The sequence below is a fragment of the Falco cherrug genome, chromosome 14, assembly GCF_023634085.1.
Source record: "Falco cherrug isolate bFalChe1 chromosome 14, bFalChe1.pri, whole genome shotgun sequence".
In the NCBI taxonomy this organism is placed as follows: domain Eukaryota; kingdom Metazoa; phylum Chordata; class Aves; order Falconiformes; family Falconidae; genus Falco; species Falco cherrug.
Genome location: NC_073710.1, coordinates 17617251 through 17634674, shown reverse-complemented (window position 1 = coordinate 17634674; position 17424 = coordinate 17617251). Strand labels below are relative to the sequence as shown.

General features: G+C 44.8%; 1 protein-coding gene across 1 annotated transcript; it reads right to left on the bottom strand.

The window, feature by feature from the left end:
• Window positions 1-5483, bottom strand: LOC129737388 (protein phosphatase 1 regulatory subunit 3E-like). The gene has a single exon (XM_055726991.1). The coding sequence runs from the start codon at window positions 5453-5455 to the stop codon at window positions 4499-4501; it is 957 nt and encodes a 318-aa protein (XP_055582966.1). The 5' UTR covers window positions 5456-5483; the 3' UTR covers window positions 1-4498.
• Between the last annotated feature and the right edge of the window lie 11941 nt (window positions 5484-17424).

Genomic DNA, 17424 nt, shown 5'->3' with positions numbered 1-17424 from the left:
TTGGTTGTTTTGTTTTTTTTTTACTTAACTACATAAATGTTGAGGTCTAGCAGGAAGACATATTTCTGACTGCAAATTCTTTCACTGTAACATGAGAAAATATTACCAAATTCTTCTGGCTGCTACAGACACAGAATTCCTGGCACAGCTGTAAGTGTATCAGGAACTAGAATTGATTATTTTTAGTATAAATTTCATATTAACGACAAAGCCATTATTGGACTTTTGGTGAGAGAGCTAAGGAACACATGGGATTTCTTCCTAAGAAATGTTGAAAGGCACATAAAAATTTCAATATATATTTAATGACATGCTAAAAAGCTGATTCTGATATTTCTGTAAGTTACTTTACATTAAAATATAGAATTAGCAGATGCTTGCCTGTTGGCGCTATGGAAAAAGGTTTCATGTATCCATAAAGAGATCATGCTTATGCATGAACAGACATTTGTTCATTCAAGTGATACATTTTCCCCTCACATATGCTGAAACAACAAAGAGTGCGCACTTATTCTGTTCTTCACCGAGATACCCAGGCACACATATTTACATTAAAAAGTTACTTGTGAATGGCAAGAGGAGAAAAAAAATTTACCTGAAATTATGTACATATATTGAAAATACGTATGACAGTTTCAGTTACTGATTTAATGCTAATAAATAGTAATACGTTTAGCTAGCTGAAATTCCATTTACAGTCACTTGATAGTTCCAATTCCGTTTAGGATTTCTAATAATTAGGGTAGATTTCAAGAATATTGCCATGAAAGGCATATAACCCCATGCAAAAGATCTACCAGTTTAAGGGTGAAGCAGCAAACACCAACGTATATCAGACATACACTACAATTTGACTCACTGTATAAAGTATCATTATAGTGCACATAAAATAACATGGCACATTTCATAAAGCTACAACCTTACACAATAAATGACAGGTACGCTTTTACATCTGCAGAGACATAAGCAATGAGTAATTGATTTAAAAGTGAAGTACACGACCTAAGTATTATTGCCTTGCCTAAACCATTCTAGTATCACTTGGAAAGGAAGGTGGCATGGGCTCTATTCATGCGAATAAAAATACAAACAGCTGACATTTTTTTTCCCCCAGAAAAAAAGTTGGCTTGAAAATTTAAAAATATTTTACTTTGCCTCTGAAAGTTCATTTTGTGGAACTGTGTTCTTTAGACATGTGATTTTAAGAAGTTGTTTTGTTCCTGCTCCCATTGAAATGATTGATGTCCCGCCAACTTGAAAATTATCCTCTTCAACACAGGTCTTTCTCCTCAAAGTCATAATTTATGTAAATATTACATAATAACTATTTGGGATTTTTATTCCATCACTTTTTTTTTTTTTTTTTTTTTTTAATCACAATGCTTCTAGCATGCCACACATAGATGGCATCAGATTGAACTCTAAAGGATTGGAAAAACGTATACAAAGGCTGCCAGTGGAAAGAATACTTATAGCCATTGCAACTAGAGATGTTTTTGGAGATCTAGCTAGATCTTGCTTGGAGATAATTTAACGTGATATTAGTGAAAAAGTGTAATCAACATAGCAGAGCTTTGGCATATACCACTGATAGATTTCTATTAAAACACCTCAAACCTCTCCCACTAGATTTCATCACTAGCATTCTCTAGTCAAAGTTGACTGGCCACAACCTTACCTTTCCAGGCTTTAAAAAGTAGGTGTTTATAAATGCTTCTAGAAGACCGTGTCTTTTACTGGACTTGCACATATCTCATCAATAACCTGTGATCAAGTTCAAGCCTACCAAATTTAGTGCTGAGGACAGGCTTAACTGCTTGAAAGCTCAGGAGACTCTGTTTTTCAAAACATTCTTCTGGTATGCTACATCCTCAAAAGGTTTAATATTCAGATTCGTGTTTGATGAAAGGGGCCACAAATAAAAGAGCAATAATATATGAACAGTATTATAAAGCCATAGCCCAATTCTACCTACAAAATTTCAACTGAGAGCAACAGTAATTTCACCTTAGTCATGATCAAAAAAACAACCAGAAAGGTAATTACAACAACTTGCTAGCGTACTTGATGCACGTACATCCATTTAGGTATTCCAGATTTAAAGAGTTTAAGCCACAGATGCTATAAGGAGTTTTTTAAATGACTAGAGACCCGCAGATGCTGCATAAATCAAACAGCAATAAGCATTGCCATTCACTGGAAAAGAAGTTCTACAGTTATTCACTGTTAAAAATGGTTTTAGCACCATTTGTGCTTCTAAAGCCATTAAAACAGCAAACAGGAAATCCTGTGAAGTCTTTATAAGCAAAGTTGCAGTATCAGTTAGTTTAAAATGCATAGAAACTATATTTTTTTCTCCAAGCCTTTTCATCACTCTCTGTAACAGTTGTTGGTTCGCTATTCGGGTAAAAAAGGCCAAGCAAAAAAATGTTTCTGAAAGCTTAACACATACATAAAAAGGTGTTTGGCTATATTTCCACCAGATTTCAAAGTGCTTTCAAATGGAGACAAGTCCTTTTCCTTCTCTCCAGTATTAAGGCTCTTATAAAAAGAATGACTTTAACTAAAAGACACTTGGGCTTTCTTTACCAAATACACCACTTAACATGCTTTAATTATCACATTTTAAGACCCTAATTCTGCAATTGTAGCTTTATAAATGTGTCCTAGCAATACAGAGGATTACTGTATTAGAAGATTTGGGCCTTGATACTCTAAAATGTGAAATCCTCAGTAGATGACAGTAAATTTCATTTATATTCTGTTTCTATTAAAAACATGGGGATTAGAAAACTGAGAAATAAAAACCAAGCTACCAATACTACAGGAGAAGTCTTTCTATTGTTTCTATTAAATCAGAAACAGTAATCTAGAGAAATTAAATGAAATACTCTTTTTCCATCAAGTTTCCAGACTTCCCTCCCCCCTCGAATTTATAAGTTTAATTATTCTGACTGAACCAGACCCTCAGGAGACAAAAGTGCTCTCAATTCCCACCAAAGTGAAAAGGTTCCATGAACTCGACATTACTCAAGCTGCTTGGGACACTTAACCCTTTTGAGGGTTACCTGGAAAAATGCAGTTAAACACACTCCATTCCTAAACAATCTACCAAAGATCCAAAACGTCAAAGGCCTGATCTTACAGTCCTTCATAAGCAGATGATGACACTGACATCGGTTGTACCATTCTTAGAAGTCATATTCGTAGAGGTCCCTCACTTGCAAACACATACACACCTAGATCCTGGAAAATCAATACCCAGATTTGGCACCAGCACCTGTATTTAGCTGAACTCCTAAAAAGCAAGTTTCAAAAGGAAAAGACTACGTTTACTGTTAATGTAATTTAAAATATACTTTTGAAGGCAGAAGTCAGGATGCTCTGTAATTCTTGTTGATGTATTTTTCTACGGCAAGCTACAACTTTTTGCAGTTTGTCTGACTAAATTTAGCCAGTTTTGTGAAATCTGTCACTGAAATGACGATGAAAACTTTGAAGCATTTTGTTTTTCAGAAAGCAGGCTCCTGCACTGATACCTTAGCATGAGAGATGCAATTAAACTGTTAACAGGAATAGAACTGGAAGCGTTGCTTGGGATGCAGACTAGAATTATGGATTCAGCTCTTGCCATCTCTAGTTCCTCTGGTGCATGTTCCACGACTTTCCTGCTGACCTGACACAAGCAGCTTTATGGGCCCCTCCCTGCCGACACAAACATCAGATCCTGACAAACCTTTACGACAACATACCAGGTGAATTTTAAAACGGAACACTTGCTTTTTAAACCCTCTCAGTGGCTCGCATTCCTATGAGTATGCGACATTGTTTTGCTTTTCTAAAGATGTTTAGACACCTGAAAGAGGGTTCAAATTTTTTAAAAAATTTCTGTTTGAACCGATCCACCATTTGCGACAGCACGATGGAACACAGGTACGCCTGGTGGCACCTGTACTCGTGGCTCTTTGGGTCCAAACCCGCTGCGTGCCGCTGGCCCCGGCCCTGCCAGGCCCGTCGCCCCGCGGGGCAATTAGCGGGAGGCAGCGCGGCTGCGGGCCGGGAGCGGCCCCGCCGGGCCTGGCTTTGCTTAAGCGGCATTAGCGGAGCAGGACGGCAGGGCGGGTGCCCTGTGACACTGCCCTCCGTGTCACCGCGGCCGGCCCCGCGGGGGTGACAGCAGCCGATCCCGACCTCCGGCCCCCGGGAGCCGCCGGCTCGCACCTGTGGGGTGACCAGGCAGCCCTGCGGCCCCGGGCGGCGAGAGCAGCCACGGCGCCCCCCGTCCCGGCCGGCAGGGCCCCCCCACCCCGCGACTGAAGGAGAGCATATAAATTATCGTCTGTAAACAGGGCTGGGGAGCACACCCGCCGGCGACTTACAGAGAGGCGGCTGGGGGGCCGCAGACCCCCGGGCGGGCAGGGCGGCGGGGGGCGCCGAGCCCTGCCCTGAGGGGGCGCCCCCGGCCCGCCGGGCTCCGCGCCTCCCGCCGCCCCCCGCCTCAGATGAAGTGGACCCAGGCGGTGCTGTCGGGGTCCTGCGGGAGGCCGCCGGCGGGCGGGCCGCGCTGCCGGCCGCGCAGCCGGTAGTTCGTACCCTCGTTGTTGTCCCAGTACTCGGCGCCGGCGACGCGGTAGCGGACGGCGAACTCCAGCGTGGCCTCGGCGGCGGCGGCACCCAAGGGCAGGAGGAAGGCGAAGCGGTCGGTGAGGCCGTCCGCCGGCCCGGCCGGCTGGTAGGCGGCGGGGACCTCGGCGCAGCTGGCCCAGCCGTTGAGCGTGTAGCGCACCGACACGGCCTTCTCGTACGCCAGGTTGAGGACGCGCACGGCGCCGCGCAGCCCCGCCGGCTCGGCCCGCACCCACTCCAGCCTCACCTTGTGCTGCCGCACCCGCTCCGCGAAGCCGGGGCTGGCGCCGGGCTGCGGCGGGAAGAGCGGCTCCAGCAGCGGCGGCGGCGGCCCGAACAGCACCGGCTCCAGCTCGCCCAGCGCCGGCGGCTTCCTGGTCTTGAAGAGGTCGGCGGTGCGCGGCGGCGGCGGGGCGGGCGGCGGCACCTGCGGCAGGTCGGCCTCGCAGAAGTGGCGCACGGAGGTGAGCTCCAGGCCGAGCGAGTCGGCGAACCGCACCGTCTTGCGGCGAGACGGGCTCTGCTGCAGCGCCGGCCGCAGGCTGCGGTCGCCGGGCGTGGGCAGCGACTTGGCGCGGCGGCGCTGCGTGGGGCTAGGCGGCACGGCGGGCAGCGAGGGCTCCCGGCCGCGGGGCGGCGGCGGCGGCTTCTCGCCCGCCGCTTCCCGCACCACGGGCGGGGGCGCGGCGTCGCCGTCGGGGCTGCAGCCCCCCTTGCACTGCTCGGCCAGGCTGCCATACAGGCAGGCGCTGCAGCTGAAGTTGCGCGGCAGGTAGAGCCGGGGCGGCGGCGCGGGCACCGAGGTGTGCAGCGAGCCCGCCTTATCCATGGGGGGACCGGCGGCCGTGACGGCGGCTGGCGCACGACCCGGGGCCCGCCGCCCCGCTGCGTCCCGGCCGGCCGGCGCTCCTCCTCTCGGGCCGCGGCGTGCGGCTGGCGGGGCGGTCTAGCGCCCGGGCCGCGGGCTCTGCCTCTCGCCTTCGCCCGCACCCAGGGGCAGAGCGGTCACCTCGGCGCGTCCCCGTCGCGGCCGGCCCCGGCGGATGCCGGCGGGTGCATGTGTCCGCGGGCGGCGGGACCGCGGCGCTCCGGCTGCCGCCGCTGCTGACGTGCCGGGGTCAGGCAGCGAAATACGCCCCGAGTCATCCTTCCTCCCCCATAGCTCCGCGCTCCCCGCCCGCCTCGCTGGCGGCCCCGCCACCTTCCCGTTACACCCCCGGCTGCCGGCCCCCCTCTCCCGCCGGCTCCCCCAATACCGCGCCTACGCCGGCCCTCTCATCCTCCTCCGCCTCCTCCTCCTCCTCCTCGCTGATGTTCTGGGTCTTTCCTCGAGGATCTCAGCCGAAAAGAGGAGGCGGGAGGGATTCCCCGGTGGAAGCATTAAAATTCATAGCGGCGCGCTCGCTCGTCCGATCCGTTACAGAAATAGCTGCTAAAGGAAGGAGCAAAGCCGGGCTCGGGGAGATTAAACGGGCCGGTAAGAAACAGCTGGCTTGCAAGTTGGATCTCGCAGTGTACATTTAAAGGAAGAAATCCAGCTAATCTGCTGTAATGCGTTTACAGTGCATCTGCTGAATAAAATACACCTGCCGCAGCCCTCCTACAGATTGCCATCGGTAGTAAAAGCGGCTCCGGTCTAAACACGGAGGGCTGGTTATGAAACACAGACCGCGTTTGTTCTTCGCAGGAGAGCGTTTACTAATTGCCGAGCGATATTTGAATTAATTATAGTTTAATGAAAAGCAGACTGGTTGCAGCCAGTTCAAGGAGCTAAAACACTATTTTAGTAAGCCGCTTCATTGGAGACTTTCCGTAATCTGGTACTCGTTTTTAATTAGTAAATTGCATTAAAAAGAGTGATCCCGCCGTCCTGCCGGAGACTGAGCCTGAACTGTGTTGACATGTGATTCTGATTTAGCTTCTGAGCAGGAGATTTTACACCTTCATTGTTTCACCTGCAGCACTTGGCGTTCCTTTGAAAGTCTTGGCAGTGGAAATGCCGCTGATGAGATTAAGAATGGGACAAGAAAACCCGATAAGGACCAAGAGTTAAAAAAAAAAAGCAAGCCACCAGAACACGGGGTAAAGTTCCCCACTGTCTCATATTAGAACCATCAGCTTTAACTCCTTTATTAATAAGTATGAAAATAACTCCTAGGTTATTGCTGCAGGGTTCCAAATCTTTTTAATGACAGATGGCTCATAAACAGGGCATGAAAAATTATGCCCATGAGTGTTAAATTTGATACCATTATACTTCCAGATGATGTGTCGTGTCATTGTCTTACATTCGCAGAATGATCATAGGCTTTGAAAAATCAAAGAGTAATAATGTAGGGAATTACATCTGAATTCATTAGCCCAGGATCTTAAAATTGTCTCACTTGTCCTTTAACGCACACTATGGGAAAGATTCGTTAGGCCTCTTTCGCGTGCTTCCCTCCCAAAAATAAGTACGTCAGGAAAATAACATGAACTCATGTTTGGGTCTTTTCAACTCATGCTAATTTGGGGGAGAAAAAGAACAGAGCCAAAAAATTGTTCAAACAGGCTTTAAGGCTACATGCTTTTGAATTATTTTTTAGTAATTTCTATCTGTCACGATGACAGTTTTCTAAGGAATTAACACTTGTTTTTGCTGATGTTAATTTCACTTTAAAACCAGTGAACAGTAAGAATTTTATTTTTTTACTTTAATATGGAAGATCCTTGCATTTTTAAACTATTGTGTGACTGTCAGAACTAATAAACTAAACTGGTTTAAACCTGATTATATATTCAGTCAGTTCTGGATGTGTCTTTATGGTGTATACAGGGAACACGACCTTACACAGTCAGGGTGCTTTAGTAGAGTTGAACTTCCCCTCTTCTGGTAATTTTAGTTGCCTAACTTCTTATCATAAACTTGTGTAATACTCTTGCTTTGGGGCTTTTTCAGGCCACCTCTTTTCTCCCACAACCTTGGTAATATTTCACAGAACAAAAAAAACCCCAACTCCTTTCTTCACTGGTGATTGTAGGTGATGCAGTTCATGTAACTGAGGTCTAAATACAGGTTCCCCAAAGTCAGTAAACCCAAGACTGGCACAAAACGTGAGATAATCCTGTGATAAGAAAGAAAAAAAACCCCAAACCAACACAATAAGCTTTGGACTAGCCAGGTCAAGGCAACATTAGATGCAGATGAACACCCATGTAAACTGATTGAACAAAGTTCAGTAATTTCAGCTGAGTTCAGCTCTTGTCATCATCAGGTAAAACCTGATGGCTCTTCAGCCTTGCAAGAGAGCAAGAATACTGTATGGGCAGGTCAGGAGTGGAGAACAGGGTAGAAAGAGACTTTATAAGAGCATGCTCACTGTAAATAACTTTACAGGCAATCCTTCTGGAATATAGTAGAAGAAAGCCACTTAAAGGCTTTTAAAAAATCAGAATTAAACGGTACTTAAATCAGCAAAACATCAACTCACCAGCTAATCCTGGAGGTGCTCACACGTTCACCTGCATTTTCCCTCAGACACCTCAAGTTCTGGCACACGTGGGGGACACCTCAGCCTTGCCTTCGTTGAGCCCTGTCACCATGTAAACTCCGGCAGAACCTTTAGCAAAGGTATTTCTCACTTTCTTTCTCTTGATCTGAACATTCCCACATGTCTCGCTGAATCTACCGTAGGAAGTAGGCTGATGCTTGCTTTTTACTCTCTTGCTCACTTGCCAGGGGTGAAGCTGTGGGAACTGTTACCCTTTCACTTCTGAGGGTGTCCTTGTTACTAGGCTGGTCTTGCGCCTCTGATGAATTTAAGATGGAGATAGTAAATGAAAGTTCCAAGCACTGAAATTTAACAAACACACGCAGACATTTCCTCAAATAGCCTGCAGCCTTGTGCATCCTTCTGTGATGTGGAAACTGTGGTACGAGTTCAAAATGGGAAGCATCAGACACCATTTGTAAGAGGAAGTTCTTTTGGTTTTGCCTGCTATAAATATTTGTACACAGCAAATGCTTCAATCCTTAGAAACGAGCAAGCGCTACCACACATACAGAAACTATGTATATATATATATACAGAAATATATGCAGTGGTAGGCATCCATACACCACCCCCCTCTCCATCTTAATTTAGTTCACAAAATTTTGAACACGTAAGTTTAGAAGTCTAATCTGACTGTTCATTTATAGTGCTATATTAAGGACATTATCCAAGGCTCTTTTCTAAATAATACTGTCAAAACCAAAGCTGATAACGAAGTCATTAGTACTGACCTAGCTAGCCCCTTTAAAGAAATACCCATTATCTTTTCCCTGGAAAATAGTATTACTATTATGACAAGATAATTTTGAAGGTGCCAGTAGGAATAGAGCAGACATTAATGTAAATTCTAGAGCTATACAGTGTTGCTCAATTATAAGGTGAGAAAAGCAGGTCTTACATTACAGTTAGTGTCAACAGGCTTAGAAAATGGCACTCAGGCATTGTTTCCATTCCTACAGATTCCTCTACCTTTGCAGATTTAAATAGCGTGATCATAAGATAACAGTTCATCCTAATAACATTTTTGTAGACCAGTCTCTGCATCTTCCAGCTGACATTGTAAAAAATATTAGACAGCCTCATTCTGCCTATGTAGTGCTGAGTGACCCTGACATTTCTGCTGTGCCAAAATGCATTTCAAATCCGTTTGATGCCTGAGAATTTCCAACTAACTGAACAGAGATGTTTTGTCCCCTCTTTTGTTGAGATTTAAATGCTTTGCACAGAAAAATGCAAAACCAATGGAGGAAATTTAACTGGGAGCTTTCTTCTGCTGCATTTACCCATTGCCTTGACTCCAGGTAATCTAGGAGAGAGTGGGTGCCAGTGCTGGGGAGCGTTAGGCAGAACTACGATGGAACCATTAATAGGGAGGAGTGTCTGAGCACTGGGGCTTATCCAAAGTGGCCACTGTCACATGCCCACTTCAACTTTCCACAACAGATTTATTTTTAGTAATGAGAACTGTAGGAAGATAAAATGGATGTAAAGGCAAAGTGCATTATGATTACATCAGCTTTTGAGATGAAGTTGTGACTCAGTACGTGAATTGGAAAGGTCAGCTTCTACTCTCATTTGTGCAGCTCTTCTGAAGCAGATGAGTTATGTGGGTGTTACACTAGAATATCACCCAAGTTCAATAATCTGACATGACTACATGAATTTGACAATGGTATTTACACTGACAGTGTGTAAAGCCTTGCATGATACACTGGTTCTGCATGCTTATACTTTAAAAATACCTTCTCGCACTGTATTTTAGTCACATCTCAGAGAAATGCCAGGTAATAGAATTAGGTAATATACCTGAGGTGTATATATATAAAAAAATTAAGTAGTCTGTTAAAGAACAAAGTACCAAAACTTATCTTTACCTAACCAGGATATGCAGTCTTTATCTATTAAGATGAAAGTTGTGTGATTCACACAGTTGTATCAAGGACATTTGATGTCAAAGATCAGTGAATAATTTCCAGAAAGCTGCAAGTTCTGCTAAACAGAGATGTGACACTTGGAAAGGGTGCTTTGTGGTTGGTTTTTGGTTTGGTTTTGTTTTTTTAAGTATCAGGATCTAAATGAAGATACGGTATTAACAACAAAATAGAATTGTGAGAGTTTACCTCAGTTCATGACCTTGTGATTCTGCCTTCTGTATGACGAAGCTCACACACAATTTTATTAGGAAAGCATTAACCGTCTCTGTTGACTCCTAAGTCATTGGCTTAGACTTCTGGAGAGAGTGTAAGCTAAAAAAAGACCCAATTAAGACTGCAGTGGAAAAGGGGAAAAAAAACCCCAACTGAACAGATACATCTCATTTGTGGAGAAGATGATAAAGAGCATTTAAAATATTTTTCTTATATAAATAGTTCAGCTATTTTTAAAAGGATTGAATGTTTTTACCAAGGATTAAGTAACAACTAGCAGGGCTGGCACTCTTCCAGTTCTAGAACTTCTGACATAGATTTTCATGCAAATAGCTGAATAAATGCACTTCAGGACGTCCCCAGATCCCATCCTGCTAAGAGTGCTTCTGTCCCACTCTTCATGTATGTTAGAAAATAACCGTAGGACTTCCTAGCAAATGCAGGCGGCGGTCTCAGTAGTGCTAATGATCTGAGACACAAAAATATGCTCACTGTATGCACGATTGTAATTTTTACGTTTTTTTTTTTTTTAATTTAAAGATCTGTTGTTCAGGCAGCGATTCGCTGTGATTATTTGGATTCCTTATATCGTAAGATCAGTTTGTCTCCTCTTTTTGTTGTTGTTGTTGTTTGGTTCTTCACCTTTCTCAGCATTTTTCTTCCCTTTCCCTCTGATTTGGTCATTTCATACCCATTTTTCTCACCCGCGCTCCTCTCCCTATTCACGTTTTTCAGCCCCTGTGTGGACGCTCCCGCCCTTCGGCCTCTCCCAGCACCCCCGGTTGTTCCCCCCGTTCCCGCTCCTAGACTGACGATTCACAGACCCTCGCTGCACCCCCCAGCCCTTCCCCACCGGCCACCCCCCACCCCAGCCGCCTCAGCCCGGCGGCCCCCTTCCCCCTACGAGGCTCCGCCGTAGCCAGGCGAACCCCAGGCCCCACGGGATAACCTGGGCTCGGCAGGGACCCCCTGAGGGGGCGCCCCCCCGCCGCAGCGGGCCTCGCCCGCCATTTCCCCACAGGCCGCCGCGCGCCCCCCGCGTTGCCGCGGTAACCGCTGGGCGCGGGAAGGCGCCCCCCGCCGCCTCAGGCCGAGCCGCGCCGCAGCGGGGGCGCCTCAGCGGGGGCGCCGCGGCCGGGGCGGGGGGCGGGAGCCGGCGGGGGTGCGCGTGTGAGGGGTCGCAGTCAGCCGACGGCAACCGCCACGTCCGGCCGCTTTGAAATCCTTTTGCTGGGATCGGGGCGTTTGTTCTCGTCAGCACGGTTTACACCCGGGGCGGAGAAAAGCGCCCACCGAGCCACTGAGGGGGGTGGGGGTGGGGCGCAGCGTCCGCCCGTGGCCAGGGCCGCGCCAGCGGGGAGATGAGCCTGGTCCCTCTCGGCCGGGGCGGGGGCGGGGGGAAACCGGCACCCCCAGCCCGCCCCGGGGGGTCTAGGGGCGCCCCAGGGCCTTCCTGCAGTTCAGGGGGGCCTCCGCTGCACACCCTAACAGCAGTGCACCCTTAGCCTGTGAGCAATTACAGTGACTTCTTCCCTTGTACTCATAAGAAAATGCAAATACCTGAGTGTCCAGTTACATCCGCACACACTGTTCCTTCTACGTATTTCTTCCTACAATGCTCTGGCTTGGTTTAGATTTCACACTTTTCCCTATCACCAGGTGCAAGGCTGAGGTAAAACTGCCTCCCTCCCTGCCTGCTTCCAGCTGCGGAAACAAGCCAGGAAACGCATGGCAAATGGGACTTGCAACAATTGCCAGTTTTGCTTAGTTGCAATCTCTTGTCAACACCACAGGTCAAGAAGCCAAGACCACACAAAATCAAGCAGAAGGAGAAGGTGAGTGAAGTGTAGATGGCACAGCTGATACAGCTTTAGAAAAAGGAAGAGATTTCAACCCATCCTATTAAGTCTAACTGCTGTCTTAGAACATACAGCATTAAAATGGAAATATGTAACCAGTTAAAACTTCAAATGTTCCAGGGTGCAGTGAAGAACCTGCCAATAAAAAGAACACTGCACCTGGGACCTGGAAGAAGTGAAAAATCCAGAAGCTGTATGGCATAAAGGGATGAATGTGCTCAATGTGCTTACTCCCCATGGCTCTGAATCTTTCAGTCTTCACGTGTACTTCCACCTGTGGAAGATGCCACTCCCAAGGATACTTCACACCCTTCTTAGAAAAATACAAAAGCCATAATCTCTCAGAAGATGCTCAGTGGTACTTCAGCTGAGGTTGCTTCCTGTAGTCACAATACTAGAGCAACAGAGCAGAAGGGTGAAAAAGGAGCTGACATTGTGAATGATGAAGTGAGGGGACAAAACCCAGAAATTCATGAATCATCATTTATCTCAAGTCATATGGAGGTCTCATTCCTATAAGAAGATCCTGAGCAGTTATGCTGGCACTGTGCTCTTAGATCAGACAAGTATTGCAACTGTTTCTAATTCTATTGCTTTTAAAAAGAACAGCCATCCTGCCTGAATGCAGATTCCACATACAAACCAAAACCAACACACAAAACACGATGGCACCCAGGACTCTCTAACAGATAATGTCAGGAACAGGAATGCTGAGGTCAAGGCAGGAAGTGAAGAAAAACTGCAGGAGGTTCCACTGCTTTCTGGACTACCTTCCTTAGTCAGCCAGGCTGCGGGACCTGCAGTGCTGTCTAGACTGACCTAACATTTCTGTATTGTGGAACCGTAATTTTATGCTTTTTTAAAAGCTTGTTCGACTGTGAGGAAAAAAAAATAAAAATTCCTTGTAAGCAATGTGGGTATTTGTAGGTTTTGTAGATGCTATTAAAAGAATTATAAGCTGATGAATGCCAATTACTTTCATGTAGGTTTAGTTTCTTCCTGACCATAAGATAGATTCATTAGAGCCTTAAATAGCTTATTCTGCGGATGAAGTGCAACCTCTTCATTTAGATTCACTCTCAATGGCTGTGGTAGCCTAGCACAGTAATTGGGTATTTGATACTGCTGAGCACTGAAGCAAAGCCTAACATTAGGTACATTCTTAAATCCATGCCTACTCCGCAAGGCAGTTAATAATATTCTTAACTTAGTGCTAAAACCCTACTGAGTGTCAGACATTTGTGTACATTCCTTGCTAATTTGGCACCTAAAAGAAATGGAAATGACCTGGAAAGCAGACAGTGGTGGGACTGACAGGTATTTACAGTCATTTTTTCCATATTTGTGTAAGTAGATCCATTTGTTTAACTCTGTTAATGTGTTCTGTGCATTCCGATACTCACTTATTCTTGTTTTATCTTGTACTAAATGGAGGGATGTTCACATCAAGTTCTCTTTCGCTTTTGTGTTAAACAAACCCCAAAGTAAACCAGCAGGCTTTCCATAGATACATACGTAACTGCATTTCAATTCAGCACTCAGGACAAGAGTTTCATTGCAACTTACCCTTCCCTTCTTTTGATGCTTTGATAAAAAATTTGGAATAGGGAACGGTGCAAGGCTCCCAATAACATGTAGTTACCACTTGAAAAGATGGAGGAATTCAGTTTTTAAAAATTATTACTTTACTAATAAACATGCATAAATGTAGGGTTTTTTTGTAGTTTTCTGGTATCAGTTTGTTAATTGTGTTCATCTTCAGGTATCTCAACATCAGAGCTAAAGAATTACCACTTTCTAGAGGCATAGTTTCAGTAAGTAGGTGATACATATTCTATGTATCTAAACACTTACGTGTTCATTCCTTTAAAAAAATGGAAGGATGCCATGGCTTCATGTCTTCACCCAATATTCACGTGAAATAACCTCTGAAGAATGCAGGAGCTGAGTGCCAGTGCAGTTTGCATTGTCTCCTAATACAAATTTCCCTGGGAATTCCATAGGGAAACATGGAAATCTTTTAGAACACTAATTTGTACGCCCAGGATCTTACAATTCTTTAAGAAGGGTATCTTTAAGTAGAGTGCCATAGCAGCTTGAGGTGCAGGATATGAGAACCATCGCACTGCAGGTTAGAACAGGGCCACCATTTGTCTGGCAGCAAATTTGACTTTTCAAGCGACGGTACCTCTGTTGGCGAGCAGAGTGCTGCCTACTGAACCGCAAATAAAATAAGCACCTACACCAGAAACAGCACAAGGCTGCTGACAGGATTAATGTCTTCTGTATCCCTTCACTCTTCCTAAGAACAAAAGCTAAACTTTTCAATCTCAACTGGCAGTAGTTTTTTGTACCCATTTGGTATTTTGTTGCAAGTCAAGAGGGAAAGTTATAAGGAATCTATTAAAAAGTTACAATGATCTATTAAATAAATAGGTCATTATAGTTGATACTATGACCTATATGCATCTTTTATATCTTTCAGTACTCTGGATATCTGAAAAATCACAGCCAGCAACTATCTGGAGCCAAGCTCTATCTTCATAGTTAGTTTCCAGGAAATGTAGGGGTGGGTTTGGTTTGGTGGGTTTTTTTGTTTTTTTGTTTTTTTTTTTGTAGTAACTTGTCAACAATGGTGCTACAGTTACACACATGCAATATCATTTTCACAGAACAGAGACACTAACACATCATTTTCTTCCCTCCTTTGTAGCCTTCCCCTTATGGTAGCTATTTTCTAATTCTGTCTTTTCATATTTAGATATAAAATGCAAGCTCCACAAAAGAAGCATTCTTCACAAATAGCCCCTACATAAAAAAATCCACACGTACTTGTTTCAGTCTCAAACAAATCCATATATACTTGTTTCAGTCCCATTTTTCATTACACAGAAAATTCAAACATGTACGTATCTGTGTAACTAGTAACATTTTCCACAGTCCAGAAGGAGAGAACTATTCCCTCCCACCCAGACAACTGAAAATACTGCTGCTTCAGTGAGAAAACTGAAAAGTGAACTGCATTACCAAGTAACAGTAAGTAAAGCCAAACATGCTTGTTATAGTAACTATAAATTGCAGCCATTGCAGACAGTAAGTAAATTCTTTAGGACTACAGGAAAAAAAAATGTTTAAAGTTGCAGCGAAAACTATAAACTTTATTTCCACATTTTCCAGTGTTTCAAACCAGATAAGATTTTTGCTGAGGTTTTGACACTGTCAAATCAGACAGATTAGACAGAGGTTTTACTACAAGCTGATATTTCTAAGAACCACACTCGCAGATTATTGCTACAAGACCCGCAGCAGAAGACCAGAAAAGCTGCTAGCTGAAGGCCTAGAACATAAAGACACTTAAGCCATCATAAGTTTAACCAAGTTAAGTGCCCTTGAATACACCAGGTTCTCCAGGCACAGGAAACAGCAGCTTCTTGTTTACGCGTCAATTTTCTCCAGAGTAAAGTAATTCCCGTTCAAGGAAAGGAAATAAGCTCAGGGGCTAGATCAGCTAGAAGTGCTTCCTGTATTCAAGGTGCCAAAACAAAGCAAGTGAAAAGGGAACTGTTGACAACAATGTAAAAATACAGTGATGGAACACCTGAAAGTTAAATCAGAGGTTTTCCCCCTTTTGTTTTAGGTCCAAACTTCCAAAGGACTGATTCCAGAGAACTTGCTGTCAAATCCTGGAGCCAGAAAGAAAATTTGCCTCTAATTCCATTGTTTTGTCAGAAAACAATCAGCTTGCCAGCATGCAATTTCTCTAAGTGAAGGAAATTCAGGAACTAAACACAAACCAGTCAGGGATGCTTTCACTGCCAGTAGTAAGTGAACTCTCAGCAACAGCAAGCAAGAAAGTAGCTCAAAAATACGTGAGTCTTCTCTGGTCTCTAACCAGCCATTTTCTTCTCGTGTTCTCAATCACGATTTAAAGTTTGTCTTGCCTTTTACACTGTCTACCGTTTGTGAAAATTTCACGAGGATCAGTCTGTCAAAGCATCAGACTGTTGTTCATGGGCCAAATCTGTTCTAAGGAAAACCTGAAATAACGGCTGAACCAAGCAGAATCATCCCTACAATGGGAACAGGGCTACTATTCCTAAAAGGATAGTCAGCATCTTATACATCTGACTCAATTTTAAATGCTCTGAACAGGGGAATTTAGCTTCTAGGTACTTACGACATACTCCCCTCTGGAAATACCTTCCATATTTTACTACCTCTAGGGCTGAACGCTGCCTTGTGTGAACACTCACCTCAGTACGATGGGACTGAAAACAGCAGCCTGCTACACGGCAGAGACTGCTTCATGCACGGCTATAGCTGAGGCAATAGAACAGATGAATTTTCAGTCAAGGAGCATCTGCTCATTCACCGACTCTGAATTATCTAAGGTATACAGGTAACAGTGGAAATCAGCATTTTCTATCCTCCAACTAACAGAAAACGTTGGGATCGTTACTAAGCTTGGGAACTGTACAGGAAGACAAGGGACAAAGTATGGTCCATATTCCAAATGAACCTACTCTAGTTTTTTCTTTTAAATATTCATAGCGACAAACATTATTTTCTCAGTTATACAAAAAAACCTGCAAAATAATATAAGCTGTTAGAGAGGACCGTAATTTTCTAGTAGGATACTTTGAAAACTAATTATCATAATGCAGTTGAATTTCTACCTGATGTTATGACTCCAGAGATCTTGAAAATTACAGGAGGGGTGGATGGCAAGGTAGAAGAAGAACGCAGAGTAATCCTTCCATCCCGAGTCTCTTGTGGAAGACATCTGTCAGTGAACTGAAACTGCAGAGGTATTCTGCTGTGCACACGAGCTAATTCAATATGAACTTTTGCACACGCTGCGGAGAGGTTTGAGATGGAGCACCACTAGCGCAGGCAGCCTGGATGCTGCTGGTCAGAAGAATCCAGCCCTCCCTGCATGCATCAAATTCCACACAAAAGCCTACACACAGGTTCACTTACAGCAGGGAGCCTCTCAAGTGGATTTGTTTCAGGTTTATGAAATGTAGCATCTTGACATTCTGATTACATTTGTGTTGCAAGTTTAAACTTCCTAGGATTTAGAGAAGTAGGACTACACAGGAAAACTTTTTCCACCTCTGGAGATGAAGGCCTGACGTTGTTAAGATAGTTTTAATTTAAAAAACCTCTACCAATTCCAGAGACACCTAGCTTTCAAAAGGCAAGATGTTAAGGAGCAACGGGTGCCAGTGGGCACTGAACACCCCACCCGTGTCTCTG